This window comes from Guillardia theta (assembly GCF_000315625.1).
Source record: "Guillardia theta CCMP2712 unplaced genomic scaffold GUITHscaffold_159, whole genome shotgun sequence".
Classification (NCBI taxonomy): Eukaryota; class Cryptophyceae; order Pyrenomonadales; family Geminigeraceae; genus Guillardia; species Guillardia theta.
The window spans coordinates 1-20,773 of NW_005434516.1; the positions used below are offsets into that span (position 1 = coordinate 1).

The 20,773-nt window shown below is 47.9% G+C and overlaps 9 protein-coding genes across 9 annotated transcripts; 7 read left to right on the forward strand and 2 right to left on the reverse strand.

Moving 5' to 3' along the window:
- The first annotated feature begins 1,997 nt into the window (after positions 1 to 1,997).
- GUITHDRAFT_155863 (hypothetical protein) lies at positions 1,998 to 2,407 on the forward strand. The gene has a single exon (XM_005820915.1). It carries the CDS (start codon positions 2,081 to 2,083, stop codon positions 2,300 to 2,302), a length of 222 nt encoding a protein of 73 aa, XP_005820972.1. The 5' UTR covers positions 1,998 to 2,080; the 3' UTR covers positions 2,303 to 2,407.
- Positions 2,408 to 3,231: 824 nt separating this feature from the next.
- Positions 3,232 to 4,130, forward strand: GUITHDRAFT_155864 (hypothetical protein). The gene has a single exon (XM_005820916.1). The coding sequence runs from the start codon at positions 3,452 to 3,454 to the stop codon at positions 4,070 to 4,072; it is 621 nt and encodes a 206-aa protein (XP_005820973.1). The 5' UTR covers positions 3,232 to 3,451; the 3' UTR covers positions 4,073 to 4,130.
- A 2,377-nt stretch (positions 4,131 to 6,507) lies between these two features.
- Positions 6,508 to 7,455, forward strand: GUITHDRAFT_155865 (hypothetical protein). Its single transcript, XM_005820917.1, has one exon. The coding sequence runs from the start codon at positions 6,639 to 6,641 to the stop codon at positions 6,828 to 6,830; it is 192 nt and encodes a 63-aa protein (XP_005820974.1). The 5' UTR covers positions 6,508 to 6,638; the 3' UTR covers positions 6,831 to 7,455.
- A 419-nt stretch (positions 7,456 to 7,874) lies between these two features.
- Positions 7,875 to 8,594, forward strand: GUITHDRAFT_155866 (hypothetical protein). Its single transcript, XM_005820918.1, has one exon. The coding sequence runs from the start codon at positions 7,920 to 7,922 to the stop codon at positions 8,541 to 8,543; it is 624 nt and encodes a 207-aa protein (XP_005820975.1). The 5' UTR covers positions 7,875 to 7,919; the 3' UTR covers positions 8,544 to 8,594.
- Positions 8,595 to 8,738: 144 nt separating this feature from the next.
- GUITHDRAFT_155867 (hypothetical protein) lies at positions 8,739 to 9,510 on the forward strand. Its single transcript, XM_005820919.1, has 2 exons — positions 8,739 to 8,975; positions 9,021 to 9,510. The coding sequence occupies exon 2, from the start codon at positions 9,177 to 9,179 to the stop codon at positions 9,375 to 9,377; it is 201 nt and encodes a 66-aa protein (XP_005820976.1). The 5' UTR covers positions 8,739 to 8,975; positions 9,021 to 9,176; the 3' UTR covers positions 9,378 to 9,510.
- A 2,878-nt stretch (positions 9,511 to 12,388) lies between these two features.
- GUITHDRAFT_155868 (hypothetical protein) lies at positions 12,389 to 12,945 on the reverse strand. The gene has a single exon (XM_005820920.1). It carries the CDS (start codon positions 12,910 to 12,912, stop codon positions 12,754 to 12,756), a length of 159 nt encoding a protein of 52 aa, XP_005820977.1. The 5' UTR covers positions 12,913 to 12,945; the 3' UTR covers positions 12,389 to 12,753.
- Positions 12,946 to 13,875: 930 nt separating this feature from the next.
- On the forward strand, positions 13,876 to 14,861 carry GUITHDRAFT_155869 (hypothetical protein). Its single transcript, XM_005820921.1, has 4 exons — positions 13,876 to 14,371; positions 14,420 to 14,676; positions 14,727 to 14,783; positions 14,835 to 14,861. The coding sequence occupies exon 1, from the start codon at positions 13,893 to 13,895 to the stop codon at positions 14,109 to 14,111; it is 219 nt and encodes a 72-aa protein (XP_005820978.1). The 5' UTR covers positions 13,876 to 13,892; the 3' UTR covers positions 14,112 to 14,371; positions 14,420 to 14,676; positions 14,727 to 14,783; positions 14,835 to 14,861.
- A 1,284-nt stretch (positions 14,862 to 16,145) lies between these two features.
- On the reverse strand, positions 16,146 to 16,901 carry GUITHDRAFT_147514 (hypothetical protein; the record flags this gene model as incomplete). Its single annotated transcript, XM_005820922.1, has 1 exon — positions 16,146 to 16,901. The coding sequence occupies one exon, from the start codon at positions 16,899 to 16,901 to the stop codon at positions 16,146 to 16,148; it is 756 nt and encodes a 251-aa protein (XP_005820979.1).
- A 1,450-nt stretch (positions 16,902 to 18,351) lies between these two features.
- On the forward strand, positions 18,352 to 19,456 carry GUITHDRAFT_119800 (hypothetical protein; the record flags this gene model as incomplete). The annotated part of the gene is made up of 9 exons (XM_005820923.1): positions 18,352 to 18,494; positions 18,544 to 18,609; positions 18,655 to 18,709; positions 18,753 to 18,815; positions 18,868 to 18,942; positions 18,991 to 19,071; positions 19,123 to 19,221; positions 19,274 to 19,351; positions 19,406 to 19,456. The coding sequence occupies 9 exons, from the start codon at positions 18,352 to 18,354 to the stop codon at positions 19,454 to 19,456; spliced, it is 711 nt and encodes a 236-aa protein (XP_005820980.1).
- Positions 19,457 to 20,773: the final 1,317 nt, after the last annotated feature.

Genomic DNA, 20,773 nt, shown 5'->3' on the forward strand with positions numbered 1-20,773 from the left:
GTCCTACACGACCCTAAACCCTAAACCCTAACCCTAACCCTAAACCCTAAACCCTAAACCCTAACCCTAAACCCTAAACCCCTAAACCCTAAACCCTAAACCCTAAACCCTAAACCCTAAACCCTAAACCCTAAACCCTAAACCCTAAACCCTAAACCCTAAACCCTAAACTAGGATGGAGGCTACTAGGCTAGAGCTTATGATAATTTCAGCTTTAAAAACATGTATTTTTGAAATGAATTTAAAAGTACTGGGCATCTCGACCATTTGGCCTCGGCGTGAATCGGCCCTAATCCCTTGAAACCCTTCCTGCGCCCTACCCGGTACGGTCTTTGCATAATCCGATCATTCATTATGAGGGTTTCGCCTCAAATTCGGCGGTTCTTTTTTTACTTTTACAGGTTCGGGGTGGCTTCGTGTGCGCGATGGCTTGGGGCGGATCTCTTTGTACTCCGGCTGATGTGACACAGTGTGTGCTAGAACAGCATATCAAGCAAAGTTTCATTCATGTGAATTTGGTCTGTATTTTATACGCCAACAATGACACCATAGACTAAACGTTCAATATCAAAACTTCCTGCTTTGTTATTTTGTGCCTTCTTATGTCTGGAAGGAGTTCTCTGCTGTTGCGATTTGTTTTGCTTCATTCCGTTACTCAAAGAATGATTGAGCCGATGCAAGCTGGCGAGTATATGTCACACCTTAATACCGGGAACCTCGATCCTTTCATTTCAATGAACTTGCAACTGCGAGGGTTCGGAACCAAGCGTAGCAGAAGAAAGAAGGCATCAGAATATTTCGTTTCGATGTTCAACTTAAACAGGTTGATTGCGATGATTTTTAACTCTAGCTCACTTAGAGCAAAAGCACTGCAGGTCTGTTTTTCGCGCTCCTTTGCGAGTGTACAAGCCAAATAAAGGTATGTCCAACCTAGTTTTGCAGACCAAAACCTCACTTGCATGTTCTGTCTAGAACATCCGAAAAGAGAAGAAAGCTTGCAAACAGATGATCAAAACGAGCATTCAAAAAAGGGAAAATATCTGCTTGTTCTTGATGCCTCGAATGTTATGCATCATGGTGGTGATGGGTTGGATGTTGGAAACTTGCTCGGTTTCCTACACTTTCTTCGTGACGACTTTCACTGTAAAGAAGAGGACATACTTGTCATAATCGACTTCTGGGTAGCGAGAAAGTTAGGCAACAACACTCTCGACAACATTCGGAGTTTTCATAAATACACCCGAGTGACTCGGCCTGGAGTCGCTGCAGATGTTCGAATCATGCAGACAGCCTATGCTGTGAAAGCTTGTATTGTTTCTAACGATATGTACGATGTGTGATGACATTACACTATCCATGCCGACTCTTTTATGGTGCAGGTTTTTTGATTATTGTCCATTTCAAGTTGAATCAAGTAGAATGGGATCAAAGACTGTTCACTTCAACTCTTCGAGTCATTCGGTACCTACTCTTCCTTAACTGGTTGAAGTGACCCTTGTCCAGCTGCCTGCTGCTGCTGTTGGAGATAAGAGCATGTGGTACGTGTCAGGAGAAGAGTGGGAATGGGCATACAGGTGGGCTGAGCATTCGTTTCATGTTGCTAATGGATGGAAATAGGCACACGTATCACTTCTCTAAAAAACAGAGCTGTTGGCGATTATTCCCCTCTCCAAATTTTGAACCTGGTCCAATCTCCAGCCTGAAAACCCAAGATCAAGCAATGTCATTGGATGCTGCAATACGATCGTTGCACGATGAAGATGTTGACATGGCAATAGAAGATGAGTTGAGAAATATTTCCCTTCCAGAAGTACAGGCAAACAGAAAATCAGAGAAAAATCTTCGAAAAAAATCAAATCGAAGACTTCAAAAGCTTGCAAGACATTTTGGAGGTTTGTGGAGTCAAGGGCAGGGCCATGCCACCAAAACAAATGTAACAAAGCAATTGTATCGTGAGCTGCTTCGGGGTGGAGGGGAGGATGAAGTGAAAACAGATTCACGTCAGCAATTTATAAATCTTGGAGGTTCTAGAATTCGATTGAAATCCACCAGACAAAAAGAAAATAATAGGAATTCAGAAATGGACAACATCCCCGAAGACAATCTACATATTTGTTTAGAGTGTGGTAGGATTGTATGCAGGCAAGAACAGCAGACACCATTTCTCTGCCCCTCTTCGCATCGTAACTTCAACAAATCCAAGTTTTGCTCCTTTGTCTCTGAGGGAAACATCGCCAATTGCAAACCTGGTACAGGTGTTCTCATTCTCTCTAGACTAGTATCTGACGCAATGCAGGTGTAGAGCAACTAACTCAAGAACGAGACTGTTTGCTTATATACTCTCAAATTGACCCTGAGGTCATCGTTGAGAAGGTTCCATCGTTCTGTGCAGTGTCAGCTCCAACAACGCCGATACCTCAAGGTTGGATTTCAGTTGATGCAGCCTAAGAAAACCTTTGACAATGTTTTTTCTTTTTGCAGAGTCTCTATCTCTTGCAAAAAGCTGCCCTCCTGCGAGGAGAAGGCATGAGATTCAAAGAAAATCGAGGCCTTCTTTTACACAACAGTGGGGTAAGATCCAACCATCTTACATTGCAAAGCATTTCTATCCCATAGTGATTCACTGACAAGCAGAAACCTTGCGAACCTTGGATATGGATGACAAAACGAGAGCACAAACTGTGAAGTTTCTTGAGTCGTATGAAGAACAGCTCAACAACGAAGATGTCGACAGTGGTCTAAAGACGATTGAAGATGTCTGCTTGCTAGAAGAAGTCATCAATTCGTACAGTGAAGCAAAGAGCCCTTCACACGAGCAGCGCAAAGAACGAATCAAAAGGTTAAACGCTTCTTTTTATCTTTATTTTCTTACTGAATGCAGGCTTCTGCGTCAGGGCTTGTGCGACCCTGACGATGCATTGGCATTGTACCATGACCTTGAATAATGCCGAGCAATGGCGAGTTTAGAAATTATTAATCAAGTTTATCACGCGCCATAAATACATTTCTTTGAAATTTTAGGTTTTGTGTCGTTATAGCTAATATCTTCTACAACTATTTTACGGACCGGACTTTGAGATGTGCAGTACCTTGCGCCCCGTTGAATGGGTCAGAGCGCCGTGACACGTCAGCTAAGTCCCGTGTGCAGTGAAAGAGCTGACGGTCCATGACAACATCCCCTTATCCAAACCGACTATTTGGTGGCCGCCTGCACCGCTCATTTGCTCATTTGGAAGGAGTCGGGCGTTGAGTAAAACTTATCCCTGTGCTTCCTCTCTCCTCGCCTGTCATCCGGCCCCTTCGCTTGACAACAATTGCCCTCACTGCCCCCCTAGGCACCTCTTTGCTGCCCCAACCATCTCCTCCCCATCAGCCCCTGCTTCATCCCTTGCATCGTCAACAAGACATACCATCGCATAGAAAGCGGTTTACAAGCTGTTTGTCCATACAAATGGACGAGAAGTCAAAGAGAAAAAGTGTAGCACTAGTCTGTCCCAGGAAGAAGAAAGAAGGGGACGCTCCGCAACAAGACGAGCCAGTTGTGCTGACACGTGAACTTTTGGAAAGCTACTTTCACTGCTCTTTGTCTTCAGTCTCAGAACAGCTTGGAATCTGTCCAACTGCAATCAAACGAGCCTGCAGAAAGCTTGGAATTGCTAAATGGCCATTCAAAACGCCAAATCCAGGCCCAAAAAAGAAACCAAATGATGCCGGAAAGCAAAATAGATCGACAAGTCAGACCGAGAAAGCTGAAATAGATTCAGAAAAAGAAGCATCGTCAACAAATATTGGAAACAAGGAGCTGACTTGTTCCAGCTTCAAAGATGTCACCACCACTCAAAAGGACCCGAGTCGCAAACCCCCTCCAACAGATGTTAACGAGGGCAACATCTCTCAACATCAAATGCGGCATGACTCTATAATAGAACCTCAATCAAATTTTCTTGGAACTTCGTCGGGAGTGCTAGATTATGATCCATTCGCAGCAGATACGATCTCTTTTCTAAGAGACGTGTGCAAATGCAAGACAACGTTCTATCAGCCAGAAGCCGATGAATCGGATGGGTGTTAGCTAGTTGTGAGAATGCTGTATTCAGTCACTAAATGAACAATTTTCAGTCATGATGAAATAAGCCCTCAAATCCTGATTGCAAACTTGAACCATGGCACAGATCTGCAGCCTTTTTCATTCGTTTGAAAGTCAGTGGAGAGCTTAGTTGGAGTATCATAGTATCATACCGTGCTTTTTCTTTCAAATCATTTCAAGCAAAACATTCGCTCCTAAAACAGTATGTCCTGTGCGTGCTCTGGAACATGAGGCCGGCCAGGTATGCTATGCGGGGGCCATGGGCCATGGCTCGGATTGCCCGGCCACTGGCCATGACATGCCCGGCGCTAAACACACGGATAACCGCTTGAAAGCCTAAGCTGCCCGCTTCGCTCAGTAACTTGGCCTGGCGCCGCTCAGCGCCTGGCCGCCCGGCGTCTGAGTGCCGCCGCGACACTCGAACATCCCGAGTCCGCTGATCCGATGCCATGATCGGACCGGCGTTCACGGCACTGCGGCCCAGGGCGGCCAGTGCCAGTGGCCGTAGCGCGGCCTCAGGCTGCCTGGCAGGGCCGTGCGGGCCCGGGGCCGCCGGCCTGAGAGTTGCCAGGACCGTCGGATCGGACGGTCCGCCAGGGCCCGGCCCCGCGGTCACCCCGGCCCGGAGCTCGGAATGCGGGACTGAGTCCGATCAGTACAGTATGCAGTCACGGTGCACGGTCGATCGATGCACGTGACAAGCCCCGCGACGTTGGCACGTCGGACGGTCCAACATATCCCAGAGAAATATGAGTCTCCCGGTACTATTATACAGGTACTGTTCCGACGTGCCCAGCCGCATGCGGATTGATGGGTGTCCGTTTTTCTCTCGTAACGTGTCGGAGCCTCTCCGATGAGTGACTGGTGTACCTCAACGGTTGGCCGCAAGAGGCTGGCGGATGTCTTAAAATTAACCAGGATCGTCAGCGACGCCTTGTTGTCTGTCATTGATTGTCAGCGCCCTGCGAAAAAAATTATTGAAAACAGATCTTTTCACTCCCGAGAAGGGTTGTTCTTTTGGGCCCTGCCCTTCAAAACCTCCCCGCGACGCCGAACAAGACACCACACCTTGCACTGCCTCCCACCTTCCACATCAAACAACACCAATCTCCTTCAATCCGTTGTTGCCGTTTTGTCTCCAAAGTTTGCAACTCTTGACAGCTCCATATCTGAAACCCCAAACTATCGTAAACATGCGCAAAGCACAGATTGAGAAGCGACAAGTAGCTATTGTTTGTCCAAGAAAAAAGAGCTCTCAGAACGAAGACCCGATCATCCTCACCAGAGAGCTACTTCAGACGTACTTTCACTGCTCTCTTTTCCAAGTCTCTGCTGAACTAGGGATCTGCCCAACAGCTATCAAAAGAGCATGCCGGAAACTTGGAATTGCCAAATGGCCATACAAGACACCAAACCCCGGGCCCAAAAAGAAGAAAAGAGATGATCAGCCTGAAATTCAAATCTGGACTACTCCTATCTTTGTAATAGACCATCTGGCATCTAGTTTGCGGTCCTTTCCAAGCTTGCCTTTACAATCGGATCCTTTTGAGGAGGAACGCGAGGGCTGCTTTGCCGACTTGTCGAGGTCTCTGTCTAGTTATTACGGAATACACGAGCTTGAGGATTGCAAGGAAGACCAAGAATGCTATTTAGTCTGACATGTCAAATCAAGAGGGGTTTGCGATTTGTACATAAATGAAAAATAATTGATGCAGCGAATTTTTCACGCAAAATATTTCAACACGTTGTTTGTTAAATTTTCAGCAAAGGCGCATCGTGATTGTCAACGACATGTACTTTTGATGGGATCATAATCTCTCTTGTATTGAATCAGCTACAAAGCAACTGTTTACTGTACGAGATGATATTTCTCTTGGTCAATGTTGCTATAACACTTTGAACAGTTTTGTATTTGGTGCTTGTGTAAACCTTGAATTCAAATGAATGAGAAACATACAATGCAGAAAGTTGTTATTGCAAGGTTTCAGTAATGATGCATTCTCCAACAAATGCATCGTGCATTTCAGCACTGATCAAGCACTAAGTAAAACTGCTGTGAATTCTGAATCCATCATGATCCTTTAGATCCATCATGATCCCTAAACAACTGAATCCATCATGATCCCTAAACAACTTTAATGATACTCATTGCCACCCTAGATTTTATCTTTGCGTGGTACTTGTGAATTTCATTGCTGAGGACCAATCAAAAGCATGCTTGAACAAAAAGACGACGTGGCCACTATCCGTTGTGTCATCATTTGTGTTCTGATATGACCTTATATCAAACCTGTTAGAGACAATTCAAGAATGCACTTGATTGACATCAGGCAGGTTAAATTCATATGTCAAGAAAACAGATAGAAATGGATGAGATCACAACAGTATTGTAGCAGAATGGCTTCGGCAGAAACATGATAACGAATTTGATTCCTTTATTAATGAGTGATGCACAAAAAGGAGAAGAAAGAGAAAATGCGAAAGATGAAGGGAAAAGGAAGAGGAACTTGAAAATAGCTTCAACAAGGTTGTCGATACATTCTCTGTGGTAATGGATATCCTTTCATGTGCTAAGCAGAAATATGTTAGTTTAGAATTGTCTGTGAGGGGTACATGTCGGTCCTGGTCCGTGATGGCATTCAATGTAGCAGTCGGTGAACACATAAACGATGCGTATTACAATAGGAATCGAAGTACAAATGTTTCGACAGCATCATCATTTCCAAGAATGATATCAGTATGAATAAGCAGTGGAATCAGAAGGGAAATGGGAAACATTTTTGTATCTCGCTCGGCTATACCCGACAAGATGTTGACAGAAAAATGTGTGCTTACATGAGGCAAGTTCTGCCTTCATCATGCTTGAAAAGCATCAATCACTAGAAAGCTCCAGTTTCAAATGCCTCCTACTCAGGCTATGTTTTCTTTGTGCTGCACAACAGGCAGCTATTTGTAAAGATCTTCTTTTTCTCGTGATGTTGGATCCTTGGATTTCGGATTGCAATATCCTTTCAGTGTTCTGGGATCTTTAGCTCAAATAGATACATTTCACATACCAACGATATACCTTTACGAACGTCATCAAACGCCCTCTTCTTTTACATACATTTCACTTTTAGTTGATTTAATTGATCACAATGTTGCAAACATGACAAGATATATATCAAAGGGCGTGCACGAGTAGACTTGAAAAACATTGATACGAGAGTATCCGATTTGTCATGTTTTCTTTGGATTTCTTGCACACTGCATCTTCAGGCCATAACCGTCATGTTTTCTCACTTAGAATTCCATCCTGCACGTTGCGGTACAATAGATGCTAACGACCGTACCGTTACTGCAGTCAGGACACGCAGTACATTCGTTGTATCTCCGTCACATCAGTAAAGAGGGATTTGCACCTGTTTGGCACAGACAGTCATCGCCCCGGTGCTCAAGCGATGTATTTCTCTGTCTTTTCATTCTGAAAGGCTATGACGTTAAGAATCCGTTGTCAGCAGGGACTATTCCCATCCGTAGGAGCCATTCCTAGAGTTTCAGTACCCGTATCAAATACAGTATTGATCACCACCCCTCATCAAGGGACGATGTCATGGCCGGTGTTCCTTCGTGACGGTCAAATCAGGCCGAATACAATAATACAACGGTTCGTCGTAGACACGGAGCCTTTTTGGTACAAAACATTTGTCAGCAACTTCCTGCGATGACCAATCCTAACCGACATTATGTAACTGGGAGTTTAAACCTAATTTTAAGCCAGAGGCACCCACGGCCATTCCGTGTGCGCCGCCATTCGCCTATCGTGACCACGAAGATCTCTACCCAACAAACCATGGCATGGACACGACCTGAAGATCTTGAGCGAAGGATTGCAGCAGCTATTGTATGCCCGAGGAGGAAGCGAACGGAAGTGCATGAACCACTGGATGAGGGGGAAGCCGAAGGCCCTGTTGTGGTCACAAGAGCACTGCTGGAAAGCTACTTCGATATGCCGCTTTCTACAGTATCCAAGGAGCTTGGGATTTGTCCAACGGCAATCAAACGAGCATGCCGGAAAGTTGGGATCCTGAAATGGCCTTTCAAAACACCTAACCCCGGACCGAAGAAAAAGAATGGCCAACCTTCAGCTACGACTCAACCGGTTCAAAAAGCACCATCTTGCGACCAATATTCCAGCGCGACCGATCTACCTGCTGCTTCCTTCACCGCCTCACAGCAGCATCTCTCAGAGTGGACACAAGTTCCTCCGCCAGTTACCATGACCTTCGAAGACATTTGCAACCAAGTGCAGTTCTCCTGCATCGAGGGCTCAACTGCAAGTAGCTGGAGCAAAGACGTCTGGCAGGATGATACGTGCATGTCTGTTCAAGCTCCCGATCCCAACATTTTCCTCGCCTTTACAAATGTCGAGGAAGAAAATGATTTTGATATGAATCACACCATGCTAACTTTTTGACTGTAAGATATTTTTTTCTTTTTATTTAATATATGAATTGCGATCCTGCACATTTTCTGATTGAAAGAGACGAGATACTAGAGTGTAGCAGTTGCGATAAACCTGCAACTTTCAAATTTGTCAAATTGTCGCACAATGCATCAACAACCTTCCTGGTAGTGAATTATCTTCCAAAAAATCAAGTAGAAAAGCTCTGTCTTGATTTTCCAGATCTATTGTAAGATAACAAATCAAAGTTCAACATGTGCAAGGGCACACAAGAAACAGTGCATAGAGTGAGAAGTCTGAGAAGCTTTAGGTGGTAGATAAACACGATCAAGATGGTCAGCAACCTTCGGCATTTCTTCGTGTACATGTTTGGCTTGATAGAAATTGGGCACAGAACCCAATCAGTTGCAATGAGCACGAAACATCAAAGCAGCTCTGCAGCCCCTAGGCAGATGTCAGTCTTTCAGGCTGTCAAAGTGCTGCAATCACCTTGTGGCTATCAGCTGATTTCAGGAAAGGACTGGTCGCATCTCCTATCAGTATTGCAGGGAAATTTGAGTGCATGGCATGCTGTGTCAAAATTCAGGGCCATGCGAAGAGAGAGGATATTCAGGAAGTGGAATCAGGAATTTGGAAAAAAACACCATGAAACATTCAAACCACAGCAACGAAATGATGAAGACATTGAGACACGGCTCGCACAACCTTGTTGTCTGCCGGGAAGATTCTGTTTTTCCAGAGAGAGTTGCAAAAGTCAACCAAACAGGCATTGAAGGCGCTAACTGTGCTAGTAAATTGCAAGCTGTCGTTTCCTCTCCCTTTCAGTTCTTCAAGAAGCTGTATTGAATTCAGCGATGCCAGAGTAGAACTCACGCAAAAAAAACTCAGACATCTGGGCAAGCGTAGAAACCTGTTTAGTACAGAGGCAAAGCTAAGGCAATACAAGTCGCAAGAAACAATATCAAGAAGAGCATTTCCAATCTTTCCGCAAGCACTAGAGCACACAAGCAAGGATACGCAAAGATAGAGCTAAGAGTTTGATGGGAACACAGTCAAGAGAACGTGACAGTAAACAATCAGATGAGATCTTACGGTCTTGAAGTTCGAAAGTAATGAGCACATTCTACTCAAAGTGGCTGCGTCGGATGACACAAGTGAAAGATAGATAACGACACGAGCAGGCAACATATCCACAAGCTTCAGATCATCTGCAACTTCCGTCAATAGCCTTGCTTCGTTTCCCAATCTCCATTCTTCCCCACTTTCCTCCCAGTTTCTACACCCAAAACCATCGCTGTCCTCAAGCTTCGCACGTACCATGAAACAACGAGTCTCGACGGAAACGAGAAAGAACCTCCTCGTAGAAAGCCAAAGCGACATCATGAATTGCGATGTGACAATGCGATGCTACAAGAGCTGCAATAGTAACAAGTCACTAAAAGAAAGCTCTAACCACCAAATTTGTTCCAACCATTTGAAAGAAGTTTTCCAAAGGTGCAAATTGAAAGTAAAATTTGACTGCGAGAGAGATTTGTAGAAGAGAATGAATTCTTCTGGTGACAATTCACAGAACATTTTGAAAGCATCCATCGATGGATCATTGTGCTCATGGCACGCAAAAGGTGAGCTCGTCTGATTCCAGATTTCAGCCGGTTTGTCATGGGCAATACGAGAACGCTTATGTCTTGAAAGTCAATCTTTTGATTTCAAATTTCAGAAGCAGACAAATAAATGTCAAGTCAATCAGAAAACCTGTTGTGAGTTTTGAAATACAAGGGTTATCAGCTTGCAGATTTCATAGAAACAGTGTTTTCCATCCCAAGCCTGATAAATACGGGGTCAAAATTGCTCTCTTTGAAGGAAACTAAAGATTCCTTGAGGAAGCGCAGAAAAGCAGTCTCACAGTGAAAGGGCGTGGTATGACTTGTCTTGGTAAACTTGATCAAGTCGTTGAGCAAGACTCCTAGCCTTTTTCGATTTGTACATTTTTTCAACACATTTGCAAACCATGCATCTGTCTCTTGTTGCAACCCTTTGGAAATTGCTATGATGAGGACACCGAACGGAGCTTGAAGAACATCAACCCTGCACGAACGCATCTTGGTTATGCAAGATAATCTCACATTCACAAACGATGCAAGTGTTACCCATTTTTCGGAGCGTGATGCAAAGACCACAAACAGATTTGAAGCGATGTAATCCTCCCGTGATAGCAAGACAGGAGAGAGGAAGTATGAGGTGCTTGGTGCTGAGTCATTGAAACGAAGTCACTGCCATGCTCATATAGAAAGCAAACCAGGCAAAATGCAAGTTGATGGTATTGCTGGCAGTATCAGTATGGCCATCCTCTCATCCTCTTACCTGACTGTCTTTGCAACCTTCAAATCTCAGCGATTCGTTCCCATTGCCATCAACCGACTTCAAAGTAGGCGAGCCATCGTGGACAGGAACACGCAGATGCTGTGAAATTAAGTCAATCGAACACCATGGCGCGTTATCCACATGTCGATACGTTCTTGTGCAAGAGAGATCGTATCCACAGGTTCTCGTTGTCTGTGAACGGAAGGCCAGGAGCATGCAAGTTTGCAACATTTCTGCTTGTGACTTGTCCACATTCTCGGATTTTGTAATAGAGAAACGATAGGCTTTGGTCTCCTTGGACATTCGGACAAAGTTCAGTCTCCTACTTTGAGAAGCGTACAAAACACAGAAAAAACAGAAGCAAGAACGGAACAAAAACACCATAGCGAAGGAGTTGTGTCCAAGACAAAGAAAAAGTTGCAGAAGAACCAGTTGAGAGGGAGGAGGAACCTTGATGTTTTTGGCAGAGATTTGCAATGAGTTGTGTTTGCCACGATCTCCAGGCATCACAAGATGAGATCTGAAGAACAATCTTCGTGGTGGCACAAGTCAATTGAACGAATACACAAGAATGAATCACATGGCAAAGAAATGGCCGAGACTCGCAGGCCGACGATCGGAGCATATGGACAATAATGCTTAAATATCTGCTGAGAATGACTCTACTACTCTGATGCTCAGCATACAAGATCTGCAAGTCTCGTGTCATTATTCCATTCGCAGCGCTGCCGATCACACCAGAGCCATCCAGCGGTAAAACTTGTCTTTGAGAGAACCTGGGAACTTGTACGAGGAGGAGAGTAGGAGGGCGAGTGTTCTCTCGTGGAATCCTCTTTTTGGGCGCAAACACCATAACACCTGATTTGCATGCCATCACAGAATCAAAGAGGATGTTCGTCTCCCATACCTGCGCGCAGGATTTACCGCCGACCCCCGCGCGCACCATACAAACAAGCGATCTTGCTGGTTGCGAATGTGAGGCGTGACGGTAAGAGTGATGATTATTTCACCACATTCATGGAGATCATCTTCGTCGAGGCTATCTCCGGCCATGGCTTCGATCCTCCTGATCTTGGCCCGCATCCGACTCGCTGGCAAAAGGCAGTTCAAAGTGACTAGCGAAATGATTGGTGCCAGATGCAGGAATCAGGACGACCCAAAGATGTCAGTGGAGGCAGGGAAGAAGGAGGAGGGAGACAGAGAGGTACCGTTGATCTTCTCGTCCTCGTGCTTGCGCTTCGACCGCCATGTCTGTCGCCCAGCATTCTCCACTAGCTGTAGGAGCTCTTGCCAGACCGACATGCCCGACGCTACAAAATGAGCTCACGGCGGGCCCGGGTTGAGGAGACCGGTAGGCGGCCTGGACTGAGAATCACCTATTAGGCTGCCGCGCCTTTCAATTCTCAAGATTGGTGGTCATGTGACCCGCTGACATACCGCCCCCCTTCCCCATCTTGACATCCAAATCTCAGCAAGCAGTGTCCTCAAAGCCTCTCGTGCTTGTTCTTGTTGCTGCTATAGCTGCCATTGCTGCCATTGCTGCTATTGCTGCTATTGCTGCTATTGCTGCCATTGCTGTTGTTCCTCTCATTCTCTGATTCTCTCAATACAAGTCGTCAGGACATGACGAATACAGATGACTCCGTCCGGATCCATCACGCTTTGCCATCTCCAGCATCATTCAGTGCAACAGCACACTACACGGATATATCTGGTAGAACACGGGAAAAGTTATCGCTCGATAAAAGAAGAAAGCTAAAGTCACTATGGCACTCAATCAAACTGATATCAGATCGGATTGATTCAAAGTCTCAGAATTCAAATGTGGATCTTCCTAGCTTAGATTGTGAACGGATCCATGTTAAGTTCGAAACATTATCTTCTCCGGCGTTCCCGGCAATGACCCATGATTCGATCTGACCATCGGGATCTCAACCTCTACGGCGTAAACTGCTCGTTCGAACGCAAATAGGGAAGCATGTGTACGGCACAGCGTATTAAAATACTCAGATAAATACATATCGAAATGATTGGAATAAATCGTCAGATTCTGTTCAAGTGTGATGTTCTCTTGTGGCAAACTTGCATGTGTTGTCAAGATTCTGAACGCTGCGGTACTATCATCTATGTCAGTGTGACGATAAACATCAGGATTGATTCGCCTCAATAGAACCAGATCGGACCAACTCAATCAGAATAATTCGATGGCAAGATAAGCAGAGCATAGTATAACCCTGCCACGCCGTTCACTATGTCAAGTCTCGCCGAGTCAGAGTTCGCTCAGAGTACGGTCATGGTCACCAGACTGAGACCACTCACCTCAGTTTCACTCAAAGTAATGTTAAACACCAGTACGAGGACAATCAGGAGACTCTGTCGAGGAGGCTTGACCCTGACACTCTGTCGCACAGGCCGCATACGGCAACTGCTGTCTCCCAATCCGGCACACACGGCCCACGGTGCCACGGTGACTCCCCGCAGTCACGCGGCCAGCTGCGGGCCAGTCGGAGGAAGTTCCGCCGGGAGCCTCAGCCCCGCCCGGGGGTCGGACCCGGCCCGGGCCGGTGGTGACCCGACGGTCCGAGACGCCGGTCCGACTCCCGAGCATGCCGGGCAAGCAGCACTGCGACTGAGCCTGAGTGCCACCGTGGCGGACCCGGCCGCCGGGACTCCGGGACTCCGCCGTCAGTGGGCGGGGTGAACATTGACGAACGGTGGCAGGCCTGAGGGATCGTACCGTCTGGTCGACGCCCCGCGCGGCGGCCGCGCGGCTGCGCCGGAACCCGCCCCGGGCCGGGCGGGGCCGGGGGCCGGGCCGGCCGTGAGTCTATCGCCGGGCCGCCGCTGACGGTACGGTCCGGTCGGCCGGGCCGCCGCGGCCGCGGTACGGTAACTAGTAACGGTCATATGGCTAGTCCGTCCAAGTGCCCGTGCCGTGGAGCCCGGGTGCCTTTCAACATCGTGGGTGGGTGGTGATAGGTCCAGCGCGGAACAGCCGCCATGGCGACCACATATGAGAGCTACACCCAGGAATCAAGCCAGCATGTAATGCACATGCGCTCATGGACTCAGACTACCAAGTCAGGCGTGCAGGTATGCACCAGTGCATACGGTAGTCGGCATACCGTGACACGACACACGTGCTGTCCTGATGAAGCATCCTATCCAATCCCTGATGGTGCATGTCATACACTTGAAGTCTTCATCCTTTCAGAGTAGGTTGCTTGCTTGATTTCAGTAGTTGCAATTGCGTGTTTGCATTGTACGTGGGTCCTGACTTCTGACATTCGAATGGGAACAAAGCATGTTCTCGATGAATTGATGGCTTGAAACCACAATATATTAAACACAATATGTTCCAGTGCAGCTTAAGATTTAGTTTAGGGTTTTATGAGTTTCGAACATTTATCAGTTTGGCGCGCAGAGTGCTGAAGTCGGCTCAGAAACCATTGCAATCGCTTCGGCATATGAGCAAATCGGTAAGGTGTGTTGTATCCCCATACGAGGCCTGACTCGCTTCGCAAAAGGAGACACTCTTCAGACGGCGACAAACATTGTTCGGCAACTTGCAATTCCAATTGAAACCAGATTGGATACCGAGCTTGGAATCGTGATTGGCGAAAGAACACCTTTGATTCCTACAAAGAAAAGAATCTCAATGACCCCACCACCGCCATCGCCTTCTTTCACCAGGCCGCCTTTGTATGGGATCGGAATCAAAGTTTCGAATTCCATCCCGCACACAATTTTGGAGATTGTTGATGTCCGAGATGAGAACGGAAAGGTATCATTGTGTTGCTCTCCTCAAGTTAGACCTGAAGATGATGTTTGTAGGACATCAACCGAGTATTGGAGAGGGGCGATATCCTGGAGAGTATCAATCAGATGCCGGTACTTATGTTCTTTGAAATTTCCTTGAGTCTATTTGATGTCCAGCAATAGGCTGACATCACCATTGATGACCTTGAGTGGAACATCTTTGGTCCAGCAGAATCTTTGGTCCAGCTTTCTTTCTTTCGACAAAGAAACGGGCACAAATATTCTGTGACATTGCTTCGCCACATTCCGCTTCAATTTGCGATCGGTCTCTCGATTGATAGAAAAACTCCATATACGTGGGTTTGCACAATGTGATTGAATCTTTCTCTGACGATTAGCAGGGTGAAGCAAGTCTATGAAGCACTCGATCAGCACAATGAAAACATTGGATCTATGATCTCCATTGGAGACATCGTCGAAAAAGTCGATGGTCGACCTGCGGTAAGCTTAAGATTTTTGCACTTCAAACCACAGCTCTCAGTAACGAGCCATCAGTCCTCGCTGCGCCTAATGAAAGACATCATCCTTGGACCCATTGACAGTATCTGCACTTTGAACATGCGAAATCCTCATACTGGAAACGCTTATCAGATTTCGGTAAAAATCACAGTCAGTCTGGTCAACAGGGGTTTCCTGACTATTCTTGCTCACAGGTCAAGAGGACCATTCCGATCAGTGCATGGAGTCGCTGGGAAGAGCAGGTAGCAGATTTGCTCGGCCATGACATCTATCTAGCATGACTTGATTTTTCAAGGGTGGAATGTATGTTGATTCAAAGGTCAAAATGTTTGGATCTGTCGAGCCTTCCATGCCCATGAACTACTCGGTTTGTTCGCTTTGTGTGTTACTACGAAAACTGTGCTGACTCGGCTTGTGATTTGTCAGACCGATCGTGAATTCAGACCTTCTGACGTATACGGGTTTGACGGAGAGGATGTCAAGGGAGAGTTCATATGATTGTTGATGCCACTTGAAGGGCCTTGCTGTGCCTGATCGATGGCCGTACGGATCGCAGAACAATCTGCACTGAGCTTTACAAGCTTTTATATCTTTAGCATTACGTCGTGCAACTTGTTGGTAAAGCAATCTGCAATAGAATTATATCTCAGACTCAGTCGACTTGCAACCATGCAGCTGAAAGTCTGTATGAATTGGACTCGTAAACATCAGCCTATTATTAAGACTTGATCATTGCCTTTCGCAAGTCGCAACACAGGGCCATGGTAATACAGGTCCTACAGGTCATTGTTGAGCATCTCTCCTCACGAAGTAGGTAAAATGTCATAAGATGTACCGTCAAACTTGACTTGGCTGGAGAGCATCAGCAAGTCAGCTTGTGGAAAATGACCATCGATGTGCTTTCAGGTCACAAGACCCTTTGAATTGGAGACATGATAACTAGTTTATATCTTTCTGTTTGATTTGTGCCTTTGTTTATCTGGATTTTGATGCGCTGTAGGATTGGCCCTGGCTATAACTGCGAAGGAATCTAGCCCGGCTATTGATTTGAGAGACCGCAAAGAGCACCATACAAAAGAAGTACTGGAAGGTTGAGAATAGAATGTTTTCTATCTCGGCAGTCCACGGTTGCGGATTCCTTTGTATGACAATTCTCGCAAAGTGTCCCGCGTATGCCAGCACGCCAGTATAGAAGATGTGCTCCTGGTAAGAATCGGACGTAAGCACGAAGCTGAGAGTCAAGAGAAACGATGTGAGCTTGGCTCGCTCGAAGTTGAGATCCATCAGCACGAGCTCCCCCATGAAGACGAAGAACCTCACGAACACGACTTTCCTCACAAAGACGGCAATGCGGTACCTTTGTTTCTCCGACATGCGCGAGGACAGTAAGAGCCCAACCCACAACATGAGCATAATTGCTAGCCGGATCGCAAAAAGATAATCGTCGAAGTTGGTGATGCCCCTGCCTCTATACCTCACTACCAGAACCCCGATGTGATACACGGTGGATATGCCCATCGTTAATGATGATCCCAGGTTGCCTAGACATATGAGTGAGCGGAGGAAGAATTCATGGTACTTCTCTTCGACAACTTGGTCTTGAAAGGGAGAAGCATCCTTGAGCTTATCTCCAACTATTCGCAGAACATTCTGTAGACAGAGGTGGATTGATGATGATCGATTTTGCTCCTTCTTCGTGCATATGCGCATGAATGAGCACGCAGATGACATTCCTCAAGAAAATCTCCCAGGTTCCTGTGCTGTGTTGGTGGTTCTGACCGATGTGGAAACGTGCGCTAGATACTGCTATCCATTCCCATCAGCATGACCGTGAGACTGACCCCTCGGGAAACTACGGGCGAGTTTGAATGCCTTGTGAAAGCTGAAGGAGATCTCCTATCTCTCTGCTCTCTCCTTCCTCGCTCTCTTCTCCCACTTGTCTGACAACAATCACGAGTCCTGACAGGTCCTTATGACCTTTTCTTGAAACTTGTTTTATTGACTGAAAAAGAAAGGCAAACCGGAGCAAACAAGCGAGGAGAAACGGCCGGCTGTAAACCCGCCTCAACAAAATACTACCAGGTACTGATCGGATTTTTAACTTAACTCTGAGTAAAAAATGGACTAGGCCGCACTTTGAGTAAAGGGCCGCGCTGTGACTTAAATGAAGGAGCCGCCGCAGCCGCGAAAGCCTCAGGCTACTCCAACCGCATGGGCCGCGCTTCCACATATGACAGTGTAAATGCGGCAAATGGCCGCAGTCAGTGGGGGGCTGGGGTGCCACGGTTCAGACGGCTGGGAGCTGATTCAACTTGAAAGTTGTTTGGGACCTGCTGAGGGCGGCCACTCAGGCAGTGACTGGCCGGGGCGCCGGAGTCCGTCCGACGGATCATCGGACTCTGTGAGCGGCGGATGACGCCGATGGCCCGCCCGGCGGCCCCCTGAGCGGCTCAGCCTGGCAGTCAGTGTGAGGCTCCGGGCCGGCCGCCGCGAGTCCGGGCCGCCGGAAGGCCGCGGCCGCACTGGCCTCACTGAGGCTGGCCTCACTGTGCCGTGCCCCAGGCCCGGCCGGGCGGCCTACAGTCAGACGGTACTTACTACTGAGTAACGGGCCAGTACTGACTCCGCCGGTGCCACTTCTGAGCCTCCGAAGGGGTGACCGTGGCACTGTCCGACGAAGTTCAATACTACGGTCTGCCATACCGGCAGTCCGATCACGGCCGCGCCCGGCGTGACCGTAACGGTACTGTGCCGCGTCCGGGCCGCGTCCGGTCCAGGTCCCCCGGACGGCCGCCGCTTCCGAGCCGCGCCGCCCGGCGCCGCCCCGGGCCCGGGCCCCGGGCCGGGCCGCACCGTCTGCCGCGCGGCACTGCACAAGACTCCGGCCCCGGCCGGGCCCGGGCCGATCAGTGCACGGTACCAGAGACTCGGCATACGGCAGCACTGACAAGTTGGGGCCGCATTTGATCGGGCATTGCAGGCACAGGGTTTTTTCCACAGGGGCAGGAGGAGGATGAGAAGCGAGGAGGAGGTGAAGTCGTCGATCCTTGCTTCAACTGCCAGCACTCTAATCGTTTGTCAGCAGCAGCAGCATGCTCTTGCCGATGTTAGCCAAGACTCAGCGGGAACGGCAGCCGAGGCCTCTCCCTATTCAGTGTTCCCCCTCTTCGGACTAGCTGTGATGTGCGGGGCATACATAGCGCCCGTCCAGCCGTACCTTGTACGATCAAGCTTCCACCAGCCTGTTTGCCCCGACCTTGTGATCTCTTCCAATATGAGCGTCTCTAACTCATCCGGATATTCGGTAGAAGCTTCACAGGACAGGTTCGCCCTCGCCAGAGTCGCATGCACAAGCTAAGTTCCATCGCCGCAGTCTCAAGGGAATCTTTTCTTTCGTCGGGTCGCTCATGGCGGGCCAGCTTTCCGATGTGCATGGCAGGTAAGCGGCGGCCTGGCACTGCTTGAAGTCTGAAGGGAAAGATAGAAAAACAGTGATCATGGTCGGCCTGTTGGGAAACATCATTCCATATCTTGCACTGGTGAGGACGCGAACTCGTCTATCTTGAATGACGAGATCCACAGACCGCTACCTGCTTGTCCTCATGGTTTGTGATCCTTAACGTCGCTGCGGGACTGAGCAGTTCTGTAATCGCCAACTGATTGAGAGAAGTTTCCGATCTTAATGCATCATTCTCAGGCAGTGAATGTTGGAATCCTCTCATATATTGCTGATTGTACAAGACAAGACAAGCGCACAGCTGTATACGGATATGTATGGGCAATCGCTGCATCAGGACTCTGGTTTGACACTTCTGAACAGCTTTCTGTTTGTTCTGTCGTCTTCTTGCTAGTTGCAAGCCCCCTTGGAGGCCTGATGTCCTCTCTGTGGAAAAACGGGCAGGTGAGTCCGCATGCTGCCATTGCTATCTTTGTTTGGATGATCTTCGAACAGGCGAGGAGCTTCTACTTCTCAGCATTTGTGCTCGCTTGTCTGCCCTTGCTCGTCTCGTTTTTCCTCAAAGAGCCCGCGATTAAGGCTCGAGCATATCAGGTCATTTGACTAACGTTTCCGGCAAGTTTGACCTCTCTCAAACGTTTCCCAGCAACACCAGGACTGCAGCTCAGAAGAAGAGGTCCATGCATGGAAACCGTATTGTGAATCGAGGAATGTTGTGATGATGGTACACGACCTTTGTTTTCAACGCTTGCAAACCGACAGCCATGCGTTTTCTTAGGTCATGGCGCTTGCAATCAACATGGCAGGAGCGGCAGAGAGGTCATTCTGAAAGCCAATAGTGTCTGACTTGACAGCCTCCCTATAGCTCGCTTCTGTTCCTCTACTTTTCAAATCAATTCGAGTCATGTCAGGCAAGTACTTGTTGTGGATCTCTCCTTTCGATTTGCACATTCTGTTTGTGATGATAGTCTGAAAATTGACTACCCTCACTGCGCATTTTCACCTTGATCTGAATCTCCTGTACCTATTAGTCTGAATGTCTTGCGGCGCTCACTACCATCTTCTCGCTTGGGATGGGAGTTTCCTCTCTAGTCTTCCTCCCTCTAGCGTTGAGGTAATCGACTGTTCTCTCTTCCCTTGACCACGACATGTAACTGTCGTTCAGGAGGTACAGCAGCATGGTAGTGTTGCGATTTGCGCTGCTATGTTCCATCTTTGTTGCTTTTCTTTACTGCTCTGCCCGTTCGCTCGTCGTCATTTACCTGAGCACCGTCATAAACATCCCGGTAAGGGAATGAGAGAGAAGGGGTTCTAGATACGAAGGAGAAGGAAACATGAGAAGTGGAGCTGGGTTGACAAGGACGTGCTTCTAAGTTCTGAACTGCCATCAGACGTTCTCGATCTCCTGCTGTATGGACTCTCTGTTTGCCGAGGTACGGAAGCGAGCAGGGGAGAAGTGAGTCACTTTGCCCGGCAGGCAGCTGGGAAAGGGAAGTCAGGAAGCGGCCTCGGTACCCTGGAGAGCCTACGAACCTTGGCGGCCTTCTTGGCTCCTCCTATCATGGCGTTTCTCATGAGCGAATGGTATCGTCATAGGACCAGCACAGGCATGAAGTGACGGGCATGCAGGAGGTGGAAGGACTCGCTGCTGCCTGGCGCTCCATGGATGTTCTCAGTCTTCTGCTACAGTCTCGCTCTGCTCCTTTCCTTTCGTCTCGAGAGCTTGTCTCCCTCTCCCTCTCCCTCTCCCTCTCCCTCTCCCTCTGCTGCTGAGGCTCCCGCTGCCTCCTCCGTCTCTTTGTCCTCTTTTGTTTCCTCCTCAATCTCTTCCCTCACTTATTTTGCTTCTTCCGTATCCCATTACCTGCGCGGCAATGCAACCTTCGAACCAGGTCAGATGAAGTTTTCTTTGGTTGATGGAGCGGAGAAGATTGGCAGAACAGGAAAGAACAGATACGAGGAGAGACTGGAGGTTCAGAGGGGGCAACATTGACGAGAGGGATTGACATAAAGATGGAGGGATGGATAGATGGAGCGATGGAGGGATGGAGGGAAGGAGCGGAGGATGGAGGGGAGGAGGAAGGGAGGAGAGGGAGGGAGGGAGGCAGTGGAGGATGGAGGAGGGAGGGAGGAAGGAGGAGGGGAT